This window comes from Falco naumanni, chromosome 16 (assembly GCF_017639655.2).
Source record: "Falco naumanni isolate bFalNau1 chromosome 16, bFalNau1.pat, whole genome shotgun sequence".
Classification (NCBI taxonomy): domain Eukaryota; kingdom Metazoa; phylum Chordata; class Aves; order Falconiformes; family Falconidae; genus Falco; species Falco naumanni.
The window spans coordinates 7275135-7291931 of record NC_054069.1 but is presented as its reverse complement, the minus strand read 5'-3'; the positions used below and the strand labels follow the sequence as shown (position 1 = coordinate 7291931).

Sequence of the window (16797 nt, the reverse complement as noted above, 5' to 3'; positions counted from 1 at the left end):
CAGGAATCGGAGCAATCCTGTTTCCTGCCCAAGTCCACGGTCTCGGCTACACGGTGAGCTCCAGCCCGATCCTTCCTCAAGTGCTCTTTACCTGCGTGCACAGACTCCAGGTTCACCATCCTGCTGGTGGAGGGAAATCCGCGGTGCGCCCAGCCTCCTGCCGTCAGCCCCAGGTTGCCAGGGGCTGCCAGTTTGCCCTCCCTCCTCTGCCACCCGCTGCCTCTCAAACCAGGCGTGGGTCCGCTCCCGAAGGGACCTAGAGCTCCATTGCCTGTTGCCATGCAGGGCCAGGTGAGCATGCGGCGCCGCGCCACGCCTCGCCCCACCTCCGGCTCCCTTGGGTGCCCTGACACCCAGCAGCCTGGCGCCCGGCCCATGCAAAAGCACCATTTGCATATTAGTAACTCGGGAATGGATGAGTCCCTGCAGCGCTACCAGGGCGTGGGGTGGGGTGGGAAGGAGGGAGGAAGGAAGGCAGTTTGCCCGCCTTCGCCCGCACAGATACACCCCACAGCACCTGCCTGCTGGGTTGCGAGCGGGGGGCTTTGCGGGGGCTCCGCCGTCAGCCCCAGGTCTGAGCTGTCCCCTTGTGGACAGGCTTTTGGCTCTGCCCCTTGCAACGTGCAGGTAAGAGAGGCTGAGGCATGGAGCCAAGCTGGGCAGCGGCTGCCAGCACCCAGAAGGGAAGGCAGCTGGAACAGCCCCCCCGGTCAGCAGCCCCTTCACTTAAATCCTGGGGTCTCTGCAGCGTGAGCCACGAGAGCAGCCTGTGCGGCTGAGTCGCTGCAACCCGTAGGTCTGGGTCTGGGCTGAACCTTAACGATGCCGTGCGAAACAAACCAGCACAGAAAGGAAAGTTAAGAGCAGAAGGATAACCCGACCTGGCTAAAGACACAGGGCAGGGTTAGGATCAGCACACGGAGTCTCCCCTTTCCTGACCCGTACTCTGTGGTACATCAGCCCCCCAAGAAGAGGAGAGAAGTGGCAGACAGCCTCCTCCTCCTCCTCCTCCTCCTCCTCCATGTTGTTTAAAGCTGCAGTATTTAGCCGAATTCCAGGGAAGCCAGGGAAAAAAATCCCCTAATGTTGGCTTCTTCTGCAGAAAGCTGCCAGAGGCCAGATCCTCAGCCTACGCTCTGTGCTGCGACAGGCACCAACAGCCACCCCGATGGACCCAGGCACTGCGGTTGCCCCCGTCCCTGCCGTTCGCTGCCTTGATGACCCCTACCACAGCCGGGGGTAGCAGGACGCCTGCGTTAAACGCCTGAGCTCCAGCGCTGCTCAGCCCCCTCCTGAAAGCGTTAACACGCTCAGTTGGCAGCTGCCAGGTACAAGCTATCACACATTCATCTCTCCCTGCCTAATTCACGTTCCAGGGCTCTTGGCTTTCCCACATACTGCTCTCCCTCCCTGGAAAGACAGGTTTCTGTGAAGAGATGGGTGGGCGGGCGAGCAGGCTCCCCGGCCTTCCCTCCAACCCAGCCTGACGACGTTATGGGGCTGGAGCGCCTGCCCTCGGCTCGCGGTCAGGGAGGACATCCTCAGCAGAGGGCATAGCGCTGGGAGGAAAGGGCGACGTGTCAAAGAAAGCTCTAACAAGGAAAAAGTGGAGGAAAGCGAGAGGGAGAGGTGGAAGGGGGTAAGCAGGAAGAGGGGAAGTTCCCGGGTCAGACTAACACTTGCAGGACAGGGCGCGAGGGGACATCCCGGCAGGCTGGCTCAGTGCTCCAGGAAGCAGAGAGGTGACACGAGGTAGTTTGCGCAGGCAGCTTGTTCCGAGCTGCTGGAGGGGCTGGACTCCTGCCACCGAGCTGAGCCTGTGTCAGCGGAACCACAGCCATTCAGGCCCTGATCCTCGGGCTGTTCCTGGCCAGCTGCTGCTAGCGTTTTCAGCATGACCCCCATGTCTGGGTTTTCCCCATCTTGAAGATTGACGCGATCAGGTGTCTCCACTGCGTCAAACATGGATTTGCTGGTGGCTCCCAGCCAGCTTGAAGGGCCTCTGGGGAGCAGAAGAAAGGCCCTGGAAAGGCTGGGGACCACGAGAGCTCTCCTTCCCCACCGCATCAGAGACCCTTTTGTACACCAAGCAGGAAGTTCACTTGACACCCATCTTTTCTCTTCTGCTGCCCAATGCTTTTCTCTTGCTCCAGAGGGGAGCAGCCTGTCCTGGAGCCCCAGGCAGGCAGGTCCTCCCCAGTGGGTCTTCCAGGTGGGCAGGAATCCCAAACATCCCCCGGCCAGGGATGCTGTCCCAGCCCCGGGCAGGGCCACAGTGCCCTCTCTCCTGGCCCCGTGGGTGCTGCCCAGAACAGCCAGCAATCCTCCAGCCACCAGTCTGGCCCTGCAGCTGGTGACATCTGCTTTTTCTGACTTATTTTGTGGTCAATGAAACAGCAGGAAAAAAACAACCAACATTTAGGTGCTTTTCTCCCCAAACGGCTGTGGGAGCACAGCCCTTCACCTGGGTACCCTTGGCTTCACTGATCACAGTGACAACACAGGCAAAAGAGAATACACCCTCCTGATCATGCTACCCAAGACACCTCTGCTACCCACAGAGAGAAGTAGTAGGGGACAGATTGCAGCAGCATCACTCCTTTCTGTTCTGGAAATAAGACCACCTTCTCCAGATTTGCTTTAACACTGCCCTGAGACGATCACACCTAGATGCCAGCAGATGCGCTGGCTGGTTTGGTTTTTTTCCAGGGCCATCAACAAATGATCGATCCGCTTTCATCCTCACTGTACGCATGTGTTCCTCCACTCCTGCTGCCAGCGTTTATTCCCTTCTTGGAGGAAGATAAGCTCTGCAGATAGTGCTTGATTTATGGAGTATGGCCTTTGGACAGGCTGAAAGCACAAACTGCAGAAAGATGTTACAAAATCCCCACTGCTTTTTCCTAGCAGCAAGGATTTATACCAGCGCTCCTGGCCAACTGCACCTTCCCTCCGTGCCAAGAAGGTCTCCTGCCTCCACCTGCAGCAGCTGCTTTTCCAGGGTGTTATTTAAGTGCATCAACAAGGATTTTTCTTTGGAAAGGCAAATGCACCGCAGTGCAGTTCTAGTGAGGCTCGGCGGGACAGCGCGACCTTGCAGGGGCCGAGCTGCAGCGCTGCCATCGGGGTGGCGGTCGCGGGAGGGTCCGTGCGGTGCGGGCAAGGGGGGCAGCGCGGGCAGGGGGGGCAGCGCGGGCAGGGGGGGCAGCCCGTGGCCCCGCCGCGCAGAGCCGCGCTCCGCCAGCACCCACTGGTGGAAGCCGGGCAACCTGCACCGCAAAGCGGCACCGCCGGGCTTCAGCCCCCGGGCAGGGCTCCCGGCAGGCGGCATTCCCTTCGAGAAAGCCGAGACACCCCTCCCGCCCACGGCTGGGGGCTGCAGCGCGCCGGGGAGACGTGCCCACCTCCTCCACCTCCCCCCGGAGCCCCCCCCGGAGCCCACGCAAACCCAGCACCGCTCCGGGGCCCAGCGCAGCGGGTGCTTCGTTCGCGCTTCGTGCCCTTCCCGGACCTGCTGCTGCCAGCGCCCCCCGGCCCAGCACGGGCCCAGCCCCCCAAACGCAGGGCCAGCCCGGGGAGGGCTCCTCGCCACCCCGCAGAGCCGAGGCGATGGCTCGGTGCTGCTGAGCTCCATGCTGCTCCCCAGAGCTGGCCTGGGACACCTCAGCTCGGTGCTGCCAGAGGAACCGGGGAAGGGCTGAAACGTCTCTGTGATCCCGGCACCCCAGAGCCTCGACGCTACAAAACATGGATCTTGACGCTCACCGGGATGGGACCCACCGCTGCCAGAGCGAGCTCACACCCCTGCGCAGGAGGCAGCAGCGTGAACGGGCTACGCAGGGCTCCCAGCAGGATGGAGCCCCCCTCTGCCCCCCTCACCCCACAGCTGGAAAGAAAGCACGGAAAGAGGCAGCGGAGAACCCACCCCTGCAAACGCTGACCACGTCAGCGAAAATGAAGCAATTTCAGGTTCCCCAGAAACCCCAGCAAGGGGTAAGTCGCCTCGGCGGTTGGAGCACCTGAGGTTGCAGGAGACCTTGTCCGATCCCTGCACTTACACTAGGGGGAATCAGCACTCCACGGTTCTCCCTCGAGCAGCCACTAAGAGCTCCGAGCTGGCCCGAAGCTCTGCTGCCCTCACCTCCTCTCAGCTACAGAGGAACAGACAAAGAATACTTCACTGGGGCTGCTGGACCCAGGCAAGCCTCCAGCCACATCTGCTACTGTCCCCTGAGGGGACCCCACCACCACTCGGCGAGAAGAGCAGGCACCAGCCTGCATCACCCCACGACCTGCTTCTACTGCTGGTCGTTTGCTTCACCTGAGCTCAGGCTCAAAGCTTCCACAGATGCGCGAGATGAGCCAAAGCTGCCTGCCTGCCTGCCACGGGGCTGGGCGGGCAGGACGCTGGAGGTGCAGGACACGTCGGGAAGCGCGGTGGGCATGCTGGGCAGCTGGATGTTCCCCCCATCCACGGGTCTCCAGTGTCCTAGGTGCAGGCTTCAGACTTGCCCATAAGGGAGCAACTCTTTATCAAGAACCCAAACTGGATCACACACAGATAATGACGCACAAGGAATCTTTTAGGCCAGGGATGCTTTAAAAAAAAAATCAGTTTATTTTACCTTACAAATGATAAATAATTTGGTTTTTTTTAAAAAAAAATCATTTCAAGTGTGTTTTACTTCATGTTGCAATATTAAAATACCTTTCCCTTCTCCCCCCTTAAGTGATCAATACAAAAATAATTGACCAATATTTTTTTTGTCAAAAAATCCTGTATTTTAGGCAAAAAGGCACATTGTGAAGGCTTTTCACCAGGAGGCGCAGGGGTTCACAATGTTCACCCCAACAGCCTCTCTCCCCTCCCTGCTCCTTCTAACTTGAGTGGAAGAGGACACAGGAACCAGGCAGAACTCTTGCAGCGCTTTTTGCCTGATGCCCTCCAGACGTACACCAGGGCCAAGGTCAGCTTCAGTGTTGTCCCTGTTTTACATATAGGGGAAACCAAGGCACAGCAAAGCAGTACAACTACCTAAGAGCTTCTTGTGAATAGCTGGCAGAAAAGGACATAAAACTGGACGTAGATGTAGGTTGTCTTCTTCAAAACGACAGTGCAAACCCACCTGAGATCATCTTCCCCCTTTGGAACCACAACATCATCATGGTAGTTACAAGTCTCTAGATGTTTCTTTCTTTGTGGGAGAGTCACAAGACCAACACAGAAAGTTGGGCCTTCACTAGTCTAAACAGGGGTTAATTAGAGTCCTAATTACCAGCCCTTTAGGGGCAAAAGTCATTCCTGGGATACATCCCCCCATTATATCTTCTAGCCACAGGAAGGATGTAACGGCCAGACACTAAAAAAAGCTACAGGCAGGCTCTTGCTTTGGGTAGGCTCCGTACCTTCCTTGTTCAGGGTATGTGGTCCCATAAATCAGCTGTTTTCCCATTGGGAAATGCTGCTGTATCACCAGGAGGGGGTGAAGTCAGTGAAAGGGCTTCTTCGGTGGCAGAAGTGTTTGACAGTCCAGGTCATCAAAACCATTTCTCTCCCTGCCCTGACCACTCATCAGGATGCTCGGGGCTGGTAACTGATCAGAGCTGCCCCCTTTCACACCTGCTAACTCAAGAGCAGGGCAAAACACACCCCTCCTGGTGCTTCACCCCAGAAACCTCCATCTCCTGCTGCCTCCAGGAAGCTGGATCTCCCAGCAGCTGGCAGGAGAGCATCAACAGGCAGCGAGCTGAGCCTGCTTATCACAGTATGAGGCAGTGTCAGGTGGGGAGGGAGTCACAGGGGGCCAGAAAGAAAGGCACACACACGGAGCTCTCCTGGTACAAGGCACCGCTGTGAACCATATTCCTTCTTTGGAGCAGACAGCTCCAGGAGGCCCTTAGCATCATAAATAGTGGCAGGAGGCAGATGAGCTGCCCCTTGAAAAGGCCCGGCCTGGCTCTGCTAGGTCTCCTCATCCCAGAGACATAGCTGCTTCTGCGGCACATAGTAATCAAAGGTGTAGCCCTTCTGGCAGCTGCGGATGCCACATTTGTAAGAAGAAACCTTGCCCCCAGCATCGCGGCTCTTGCAGTACTTCAGCATGCATGGGTACCACTCGATGCTCAGCGAGTAGCTGCAAATGCAGGGTTTCCAGCGATCAGCACACAGCTTGCAGCGCTGCAGGTCAGGGAGATCCGATGTCTGTGGCAGGACCTCAAACATAGAGCCATCCACCCCTGCAGGAGGAAGCAGAGACATTGCTCAGGGTGCTGCCGAAAGGCAAGGGCAAAGGAGAGAGCCACCAAAGCAAGCGTTGCTCTCTCTGCAGTCTCCGGGACAGTCAAGGAGGGTGAGGTTAGGCAAAGTGCATTTCCAGGGGCTGTTTGGACACGAGTCTGAATAGGAATCGTGGGAGAAGAAGGGGCCCTGGTGAAAGTAAGCCAGAAGATACACCAAGCGTCGTGTGAATGTATTTCTTTTGGGTGATGGACCAGGAGAAAGGTTACCTTGAAAACACCTGCCTAATCAGGTTCACTAGGAGAGCACCACCAAAAGAAGTCAGACATGCTAACAAATAAGACTGGTGCAGCATGATGTGCAAGCAAGCAATACAAATGCCTTACCCACCATAAAGACAGTGAAGGAGAAGCCAAAATGATCTGTGCTGATCACCAGAAACCTGGCAGAAGAGATCACAGCAGAACGCCAACTGGCTGACAGGAGCAGTTCCAAAGAAACCAGAGGAAACTTACCTTTCTCCAGCCAAAACTTGACATCTTCTTCTCGGGTGTAAATTGCTTCTTTGGCCTCTGCACAGACATTGTGGATGTGAGAGCTCAGCTGGGCCCCCTTGCTGAAGTTGACAGCTACATCCATGCTGAGATGCTCCAGGCCCCGCACCTCCTCAGCCTGCCGCACTGTCCTGGGATTTTTCTGCAGAGGATGAAATAATGAAAACTTGAATCCTGGTTGCAACGAATTATTCCTTATAGCATGTCGTGATTTCATGTCAGCATAAAATGATGTGCAAATGGATGTTCCTCTGTAAATGCACCTGCATCCTGTCTGGATGGAAGGCACTTAAACTTCTTGTTGATGCTGAAACAGATGATAGTTTACCACTGCTCTGATGTGTTTCTGCCTGTGGTGTTTCTCAATGCTTTGTTGTGATGAATAGTCCCAAATCACTGCTTACTTCATTGGGTGATGTGGGGCAGGGATTTTCCCGGTGATTGCTCTAGCCATCCACTTACCTTGTGATATAGATGAGGCTGCACTAAATCATGCCTCATTCTAGTGTAATAGTAGAACAGGATCAACACTATTGATGAACTTAGTTTAATACAGAGTGCCTCAAGCAGGAGAGGTGGTCAAACCTGGGTCTGATATAGCTGAACAACCAGGCAGCTGCTGGGGAAGGCTATCCAGGCAGGACAGCTCTAAACCCCTTGGATGGACCGGAGGGTGGTGCTGGCACTGAAGCCAGCTGCTGGGTGCCTCTTACCTGCCGCAGCTTTGCCATGGACTCACTGGGGATGATCTCGTTGCGGTGAAGCCGTGTGACAAAGCAAAGCGCTTGGAACTGGCTCTGGCCTCTCTCCAGCTCCCCTAGGATTAAGGCACGGAAGATCTTCACCTCCTGACAAAGACACAAACACAGACAGTGAGAGTCTCAGATCTTTGGCATCAGCAGGGTGAACCAACAGGTCAGGGTCAAAGAGGAAGGTTCTGGCCAAAAGAACAAAGTCAAAGGTCTCACACTCCTGCTACCCCAGCACAGGGGCGTAGTCCCAGGTTCAATTCCACCCAAAAACTTGCAGCATAATAACTGCTGTCTGTAAAGAAGGAAAGGTTTTTGCAATCCCACTGTAGCAAGGACAAATTGCTGCTAGGTCACATCCCACATCCATGGCTTCCTCAAACAACAGCTGGGCGTTTCTGTCCTTTACCAAGAAGGGAGGCAAGCCTCCAAGGAGCCTCAGTTTGTTTTGTTAAACAAATATCACATAGCCATTATCTCCATGCATTACTTGGGGCAAGCAGTTGCAAATTTCCTCTGCCGCTTGTGAGAAACTGGTATCCTGGAGAACAAATTATTCATTTCTGACCCCAAGAGCCCGTGGAACAGAAATGAAAGTCAAATTGTTGAAGCCAGAAGGAACCGTTACGATCAGCTGCAGCTGACCTTCTTTTCTGCCTGGGTCAAGAGTTTTGGCATTTTATATATAAACCTTCTGGCATGGATTGTAGTCCATCACCAAAACCAGCCTGGAAAAGAGTCACAGCTGCTTTCACATAGACTCAGAGTACCTTGTTCGATAGTAAAATCTCCCTATACCCTGTTCTGGCACAAACCAACTGATTTCTATGCAGGTATCAATTCTTCTGGCTTCTTACTTCAGTGCATTTGTATACTCTGTGGGAATCCACCACCCCGTCTCGGTGTCAGACCATACCAGTGTAAGGGCTAAGCAGACGGATCGGAACAGTGCCTCCTTCTCAGTATGAAGAGCAATTACTGCCTTTTGGCACCCGCCCGCAGCCATCACTCTTAACAATGTCTTCCACAGAGAACTGGACAGATAGTGGTGGCTAGGGACCAGCAAACAGAAGCTATGCCAAGCTGCTAAGATCATCCCTCTCCTCCTGAGCTATTCCTGTTGTATGGCTCATAAGCTCTGCTTCTTCCAAACCTCTCTCTGCCCTGAGAAGAAGGGAGCTTTTCTCTTTCCTACAAGCTCTAAGCAGTGGCTGTGCTGAATTTTTCTGCAGACTAGCTCATACGGCCAGCTATTTATTTCCTGCCTTCTATTTCATGTCCAGAAGAGAAAAGAGTATACAATTCAGTGCACATCTGGACAGCTGAAAGAACAGCTGCAATCTAGGATGCCTTTCCCTCCCCAAGACAGGAGAAAGGATTTTGCTGGGTGCATTTGTTGACTGAAAACACACCACGAGAGCAGGACGCAGAGGAGCTTTGGGAAGAAAGAGATACCAAAAACGCTTACGAAATTACTACAGAACCATTCTTTTTTTGACAGCTTTAATAGGAAGAATTCCCAATGAGACACTGGCACCACTGGAATGACCCTTGTTCCCACCTACATTTAGTCCACCTGCCTTCAAGCTGAGCTCCTCTGCTGTGAACTCCCATGCTGCGCAAGACTAAAACTAGTAGCTGACCCTGGCATATTCTTCAGTTGCAGATTTAATTTTAATTCGCTCTGAACAATCAGCATTCAGTCTGGAAAATGCAAACAGGGATAGCCATGTTTTGCACTCAAGCCAAAAACCTCTACAGGCAGGAGATTAAAAACAGTGCAGCACTTCCCAGGTTGGAGGCAATTTTTGTAAAATGAGAGCATGCTGAGCAACTGATTAATCCTTCTCATCTGCCTATTTAAAAATTAGCCTTCAGACACCCAACTCTCTTCCCTCCTCACAGCTGATACAGATGAGAGATTCAGAGCTCTCATGGCTCCTGGCAAACAGTCCAGGGCTCCCAGCTGACCCCCCCAGCTGCCCCTGCAAAGTCCAGGCAGAGACAAGCTAAGTGTTCCTGATTTCCCAGCACTCAGGAGAGGAAGGACCAACTTTGTGTCACAACAATGCACGTCTGTCACATTTTTTGATACGTTTTTGGGTGGAAAAAGACTTTGAAGGTCCCTAGGTATAGGCCATTCATCTAATGGTAAGCCCACAAGACATGTGGAAAAAGGCTGATCCGGAGTGGCCATAGCAAGACACAGAGTATCCTGTCCAGTGCAAATGAGCAGCTCTCGGGCATCGAGACAAACACCTGCTCCCCCCTCCAACCCGAGGCTGGCAGGAGCAAGCTCGGAGCACACAGGGTCACTAGCCACCGCTGTATTGCCCTCAAAGCACCTCATGGTACTGCCTCCAGCTCCGGCCCCGCTTCCATCGCACCAACAAGCAAGCGACCCAGGGCTGCTGCTCATCTGATCTAAATATTTATCTGCCTACCTCTGTGTGCTTACCGATTTACAGGTTGGTAAGTCCCTGTAACCCATGAGAGAGTTCCCTGCGAAAATCATCATTGGAAGAGCTCGTTGCTAGGGGATGGAAGGAGGGAGAGAAAGGTCGGAAAAGGTGGTCTTGCAGTGGGGGAGGTACAGTTGCAGGAGGAAAGATCAGGGGGGAAGACAGTAAAGATGAGCGGGATGGTGTCCCACTGCACAACACATCCTTTCCCCCACCCCCAGAGTCTCCTTTTTCAGAAAGGCATGGCTGGTCTCCCTCGTGCCTCCCCACCCCTGCCCTTGGGCGCACCCCCAGCCAGCCCTTTGCTCCCCACTGCGCCTGGCTGCTTGGACGGGTGCATTGAACAGCAAAGCCAGATCTGTGTCTGCCAGCCACGCCACCAGCCCTGCCGATACTGCTGCCTGTGAGAACCACCACCCTGAGCTGCCACCCTCAGTGCTTGCAACCCCCTCCACACGATGGGCTTGGGTCCCCCAGAGAGGGGGTACAATTTCTTTGCCCCCCCTGCACCCCCCGTGCTTCTGGCCCACATCCCTCTCCCTGTCTCACTCCGCAGCATCTAAAAGAAGCAACTCTGGCACGAAGAGGGCTCTGGTGCTGCCTCAACTCCAGACATCAGGGGTTTCCAGCACATTTGTAGATACCAAGGGAGGTGCACTGGGAACGACAGGAATAGTTTGGCTTTGCCAGCACTGGAACAGCCAGTGAGCCAACCAACAGCTTTAATCAAGCCATTTTGTTCAAGGAGCTGGCTCCCACGGCACGCGCTGGTCTGAAGAGAGAAACCCCAGCTTTACCCACCTCCCAGCAAACCCAAAGCGGCCCTTGCTGGGGGTTTCAGAGCAAGGCTAAAGCGGTGCCGTGTGCTGGCCCATTTCCTGGGAGACACGTACCCTGCAGCGACTGCTCGCTCCTGAGCAAGAAGCCAGTCTCTTCTTTCCCCCAGCCCTGCTTCACCTCTCTCCCTCTCAAAGCCTCGCCTGGCTTTCCTTAGCTTCCCAGCTCTCCCTGCCCTGCCCATGCAACCTCAGGTGGAGCAAGAACCAAAGCTTGTCACATCAAAAATATGTCACACTTCTCACGTGGAAAGAGCCACCAAAGTTCTTCCTACGCAGAAAGAGCCTTTCCCTCTGCAGCCACGTCACCTCTTTCCCACCAGCAGGAATAGGGTGAATCAGCGCCAAGGTGGGTACTCAGCCAAGGCAGCAAACAGCACCTTTAATTCTGGGCTTCTGCAAAATTTCCCAGCAGGGAACAAGTCCCAGCAGAACATTGCCTTTGCAGGGCGAGGACTCTCGGATGAACTTACCATGGGGGCACTGAGAATCCTTGGCCCTGACCCGCACTCTGGTGGCGGGTACAGTTACAGCTGTTGTTTAGGGCTGGATGACAAACGCTTGGTGTAACAGAACAACCAGTTCTGCAGCCACGCTCTGACCATGGCACCGGAGGTAACCACAGCCTTGGCGTCCACAGCAAGGGGAGAGCAGCTCCCCTCTCCTAAGGGCAGAAAGGAAATCTGTGCACTGAGCTCCCAACAGCCCGGGATGCCTGCATCTAACAATGGGACTTCCAGCAAAGACTTCCCTGCACAGAGGAGCAGGGAAATCATCAAACTTCCTCCCTCCTCGCTCTGTCCTCGGCCAGCTCCTCCAGGGACTGCCATCCAGGGTGCGAGAACATTTCAACCTCCCTTTCTAGGGTTTATCCAGTAGAGACGTACAAGCCTGTGTGGTCTAGATCTGAGCCCAGCATCTCAACTTCACACTGAGTGGAGCAAACCAGTTCCCAGGGAAATAAATTATTTCAATGCCTTCCTCCCCACAGCCCATTCAGCTTTCCTGCCAATATTCTCTCCCCCCAAGGACAGCAGTGCTGCTGTGGGACCACTTTTCTCTTTGCTGTCACGTGTCTGCTCAGGGTGGGGGGTACACGCAAAGGGGATGCGCTGCTCGGGGCACGGGGTAACACCGGCACTCCTGAGCCCAGTTCCTTACCCTGTCAGCAGCCTTTGCTGCGGTCAGGGCCCTGCCTGCACCGTCCTGGGGGAACAGCTACAGCTGGTCCTACAACACAGAGAATTCTTATGGCATCCACACTGGGGGTCCAGCCAGCTGAGTTACCCTGAATGGGTGGAGATCATGTTTCTTAACCCCTCTCCTACTGGAAATGGCTAGAGCGAAGTCCCTTTGGTACATTGCCTCTTACATTCAGGTATCTATGAAGGTGAACTGAGGATGTGCTGGGAGAGCGGGAAGCACATTTTCAGGAGCAATAAAGTTTGACTCTGATTCTTACAGGCACTGAGCAGCCAGAAATCCCCACAATGCTCCAAGACGCTTGGAAGAATATTCTCTAGTTAAGCATTCTCATGCTCAGCATCCGGAACCTGAGCGATGCGTAAAAGTAACTGTCGGAGGCCACTTTTGAAACTGGATTTACCTAAGAAATGACTTCACTGAAGCCGCGGAGTGAGCAAAAGGCAGCTCCGGCCATAAAGGAGGAGTGTAGCCCTCCAGCCCTGTGCTCAGCTCAGCAGCCACCACGCTGCCTTTGTGTGTGGCACAGCTGCCAAGTTACCCTTGAGTGGTCAGTTCAAGGGAGAGCATTTTTAGGTACCTCACTACAACTCAGGGTAACAAACACCACCATGTTTTAATGAGCCCACCCCATCCCTCCCGCCCTCCTTTTTATATTTTTGGTATCTCTATCAGAGAAGAGACTGTTTTCCAAATTGCACTGATAAAATCTTTGGACAGCTGCTTTCTTGTATCACCTGGTCATTTAGCACCCAAGATGACAGACCCCTGCCATAAGGGGGTCAAAATACTGCCCCACAATATCACAGAATGTCAGTTTTATTAACAAGGAAACTGAAAGGACTGGCAGTGCAAGTGTTAAACTGCTATTACCCATGCTTTCTCCCTTGTGTTTCCAATGCAATTTTTCCAGCAATCAAAAGGAAAAAGAAACTTTTCCATACCTTTGTGCTGACCCTGGAATAAAACCACCCACTTTGTTCTCAGGCCACTGTTCAATATTAAACTAGAGAGATCATGCTATCCAAATTAGACACAACATTTAGGGTTGCCATCCCCCCCTCACTCTTCTTTGCAATACATTTTATGTGTGACAGTACTGCAGTGGAAAAGGAGAAGCATTTTCACCAAATTCCTTCAAACTGCAAGAAAAGAAATGGTCTTCGCTACTGTGCTGCCCAGAAAACATCAAGTCCCAGTCTGGACTCCCACCGAGCAGTCTGTGCTGCACTAGAGAACGAGAAAAAAAACCACCAACTTGGTGTGCTCTGAGGACATGACCCCTTCAGGTTCAGCTCTGGAGGGGAGGCAGAGGTGTAAGAGACATGGAAGTCCCACCTCTGTGGAAGACCCAACCACTGTTCAAGTCCCATCAGTGTCAGAACAGAGAAAGGAACCATGATCTCATTATAACTCCTTTCTTCTCCAGCCCCTGGTCTAGCAGCAGCTCCTTGTCAGCAAAGACATTTAAAAAAAATAATTTAAAAAAATAGTATCTGCCTTTGGACTAACCCCCTGCAGTTTAAGCCAGAGAAGCGGAAAAATCATTTGTGCAAAATGTGGCCAGCATCCTGGCCACAGCATGACCACACAATCTAGCTTGGGAAAGCCAGATCAACAACCCCAGCTGCTTTTACCAAGATGAAGAGCCTCAAGACCTTCTCTCTGGAGAGGAGAAGTTGTGTAATGTTAGAGAGATGAGCACCAGAGCAGAACAGGGAAATGCCTGTGTGCAGCCAGAACAGGTCAGAAGGGGAGGCCCGGCCAGGCAGCTGCCTGCTCGCATCATTAGTCACTGCACCACAAATCCATCTCGGTTCTTTATGTTTTTCTGGCTTCTTTCAGCTATTTTCTAGCAAAGCCATGAAACTGAGAGAGCCAGTACCCAACTGTTCTGAAACTGAAGATTAGCAATGGACTTCTGCAAGTCTGATGCTTGCAAAGCCTTCCAGGGACCATCTCCTGTTGTATTTCCAGCAGGAGCTGAGGGGCTGCATGGAGCTAAAGATCTACCATGCTGAAGTCAAGATACTTTCAGACAACCTGTACCCAGAAACAGCTCAACTATAATAAGGATGAGAGTGAGAAAAGAGCTAACATACGCTTTGCTGCATTTGTAGATGAGATTTGACAGTAAGCTCCCCTGAAGAAAAGCTGAAGCAAGTGGGAAAATGCTGAAACAATCAACAGTTCAGAACACCTGAAGTCCCTAAGTCACTTCCCAGGCTCCCAAAGGGCTGACCTAGAGGTTCTATAATGAGTTTGGATTTCCCTTGGCCAGAAATACACTGCCACTTGCAGATTTAAGAAACTTCCCTGGCATGCCATGTCTTATTGCAATTAAAAAAAAAAAAACCAACCCAAAAAACAGGAGTCATGGTACTGCTTCCCTTCATGTGTGCTGGAGTACATGGAGCACGCCATCACTTCCAAACCCACCACAGCTTCTGCTAGCATCTCAGAAAGAGGTGGGCTTGACCATGCACCCTCCAGATGGATGAGGGTCATCAGAGAGGCTTGCAAGGAGACGGGGACCAGAGAACAGCGCTGAAAGGGGAAGAGGCAGCAGAATAATCCCTGGCTAAAGGCTCCAAGGTTCACAACAAGGTTGTGACACCACACCTTCCTATCTCATGGGTTTGAGCTTCCTCCCACTGCAAACCAAAGTCCATCTGAACAGTCTGAACAGAGGGCTGGAGCAAGACAGCGCTGCCCGGGGAGCCGTGCCACCCGCGGCGCCCCATGGCCCTGCCCGTGCCGTGGGGAGCTCGCTGCACCCCGCCGGGCTCGGCGTGCTCCGAGGAACACCGCGCTGCTCCAGGAGCTGCCACCTCCCGCCGAGACGCGGCACCTTTGGGCTTCTGCTCGGCCATAGCGGCCACCCCCCCCCCCCCGCAGAGCGGCCACCTCCGCACGCCGGGCCGGGCTGGGGGGGGGCTGCTGTCAGCCTCGCAGGCAGCTGTCAATCAAACGCTTCCCACACCACACACGTGCTCCCCGAGGCAGCTCCTGCGCCCAAGGAACCAAGCGCACCCCACGGCCCCGCGGGGTGATGCTCCGGTGCACGGCACAGCGCGGGCACCCCCACGCGCGGAGCCCCCGGCCCCGCTGCTCCCACCGGCGGGGCGGGCCGGAGCTGCGGGGGGCAGCGCCCGCGGGGGCTGCAGACAAAGGGGCGGGCGGACCCTTCCCCACGCGTGCAGAGGGACCCCCCCGCTCAGGCGCAGCTGTGGCTCCGGCGCTCTCGGCCGGGGGTCGCCAGGCCCCGGCCCGCCCCCGAGGGGGTCCCCGCGTGCTGGTACCGCCGGCACCCACCCCCCCAACGCCGCCTCCCCGCTCCGTCGGGCTCCGCCGCGGGCACCCCGGCCGCCCCCCGGGGCCGCAGCCCGGCCCCCAGCCCTACCTGTCTGAAGTCGGCGGTGAGGGTGACGAGGGCGCCGTCGGCCGTGCGCAGCTCCAGGCTGATGCAGTCGGAGCCGCTGTCGGCCTGCAGGCTCTCCTCCGTCACCTGCCCGCCGGGCAGCCGCACCCGCACCCGCAGCTCGGCCCTGGCCGCGGGGCCGGGCGCGCCGGGCAGCGGGGCCAGCGCCAGCCACAGCAGCGCGGGCAGCGCCGGCAGCCGGCGCCGCGGGCCGCGCATCCCCCCCGCGGCGCGGCGCGGCGCTCAGGGCAAGGCCGGCATGGGGCGAGGCGGCCCGCCGCTCCCCAGCCCCGGCCCGCTGGGCTGCCTCGGCGCGCCGCCCGCTCGCCCTTCTCATTCAACCCTCGGCGGGCTTTTCCCTCGCCCCCCCGCCCGTCACTTCCTCCCCCAGGCCCAGGGCCTGCCCCACGGAGCCGGCGCGCCGCCCCGCCGTTAAAGGGCCAGCGCCGGCCGGGCCGGCCCCCGCAGCGGCCCCGCTGTGCTGCGGGGGGGTGGGGGGGGCACGGCACGGCACGGCGGCTCCCGCGGTACCGGCTCCTCCGCGGGGTGGCCACCCGCCGCAGCGGGGGGAGGCAGGCGAGGCCCGGCTGTCCCGCCGCACGGCGCGGAGCCCCGGCGCGGTGCCGTGGCCGTGGCCGGGCGGGGGGCAGGCAGGCGGGCCGCACGCCCGGCCCGCAGCGGGGACCCGGGTCGCTTCAGACTCCGGTTCGCAGGCAAAAGGCGACCCCCCATGTGCCCGCCGCCCGCCCGCCTCCGCGGTCACGCCGTGGAGGACCCCTTGGATTTCCAGAGCTCCCCCCCCCCCCCCCCAAACGCTGCGGCGGTGGGCCCCGGCCCCGAGGGGCAGCTCTGCACAGGGACGCTCGGAAGTGAACAGAAACGGCCCCCGAGTCCCCGCTCCCAGGCGGTGGGAGCGCTGGCGTCCGAACAGTGCTTGTGGGGCCTCACACCAGTCCAACCCTAAACCTGCACAACCTCCCTCAGACAAACCGTCCCCTGGAAACACTTCCCAGGACAATCGCAGAGCTAAACCAGGACAGCCGAGGGGAAGAAGAAGCGAAGGGGTGCAAACGGGAGAAAAGAGACAGACGGGTGGGCTCAGACAGGGAGGGAGGGCCCGGAGGGCCAAGGTAGGAACCAGCAGGGCAGCAGTTCCTGTGACAAAAGCTGCAGGAGAAGGCCTCGCTCATGGCTCACAGAGTATTTATTCAGAGGAGATTATGCAAAAAGGCAGGAGGACCCCGCAGGGGCTGGAAGGGAGAGTGCCCCTGGCCAGCGGGCACAGATAACCCTGGGAAGACTTCCAGCTTCTCGGCCCAAACCGGGAATCCGCT

General features: G+C 56.0%; 2 protein-coding genes across 2 annotated transcripts in view; both read right to left on the bottom strand.

Annotated features, from left to right (window-relative positions):
* Positions 1-299, bottom strand: part of POU2F3 (POU class 2 homeobox 3) — a 41921-nt gene extending 41622 nt beyond the window's left edge. The window contains exon 1 of the mRNA XM_040616180.1: positions 92-299. Within this exon, the coding sequence (XP_040472114.1) occupies positions 92-299 (208 nt within the window). The remainder of the gene's footprint in view (positions 1-91) is intronic.
* Positions 300-4598: 4299 nt separating this feature from the next.
* On the bottom strand, positions 4599-15821 carry OAF (out at first homolog). The gene is made up of 4 exons (XM_040616149.1): positions 15446-15821; positions 7506-7640; positions 6754-6934; positions 4599-6237 (listed from the first exon to the last, which is right to left on the bottom strand). The coding sequence occupies exons 1-4, from the start codon at positions 15680-15682 to the stop codon at positions 5963-5965; spliced, it is 828 nt and encodes a 275-aa protein (XP_040472083.1). The 5' UTR covers positions 15683-15821; the 3' UTR covers positions 4599-5962.
* Between the last annotated feature and the right edge of the window lie 976 nt (positions 15822-16797).

Bases quoted from the DNA above. Each gene is read 5' to 3' on its own strand.
- OAF (XM_040616149.1), bottom strand. From the start codon at position 15,682: ATGCGCGGCCCGCGGCGCCGGCTGCCGGCGCTGCCCGCGCTGCTGTGG. The intron at 7,641-15,445 runs GTAGGGCTGGGG...TGTCTTTGTCAG, and splicing joins TCACCGCCGACTTCAGACAG to GAGGTGAAGATCTTCCGTGC. The intron at 6,238-6,753 runs GTAAGTTTCCTC...TTCCTCCTGCAG, and splicing joins CAAGTTTTGGCTGGAGAAAG to GGGTGGATGGCTCTATGTTT.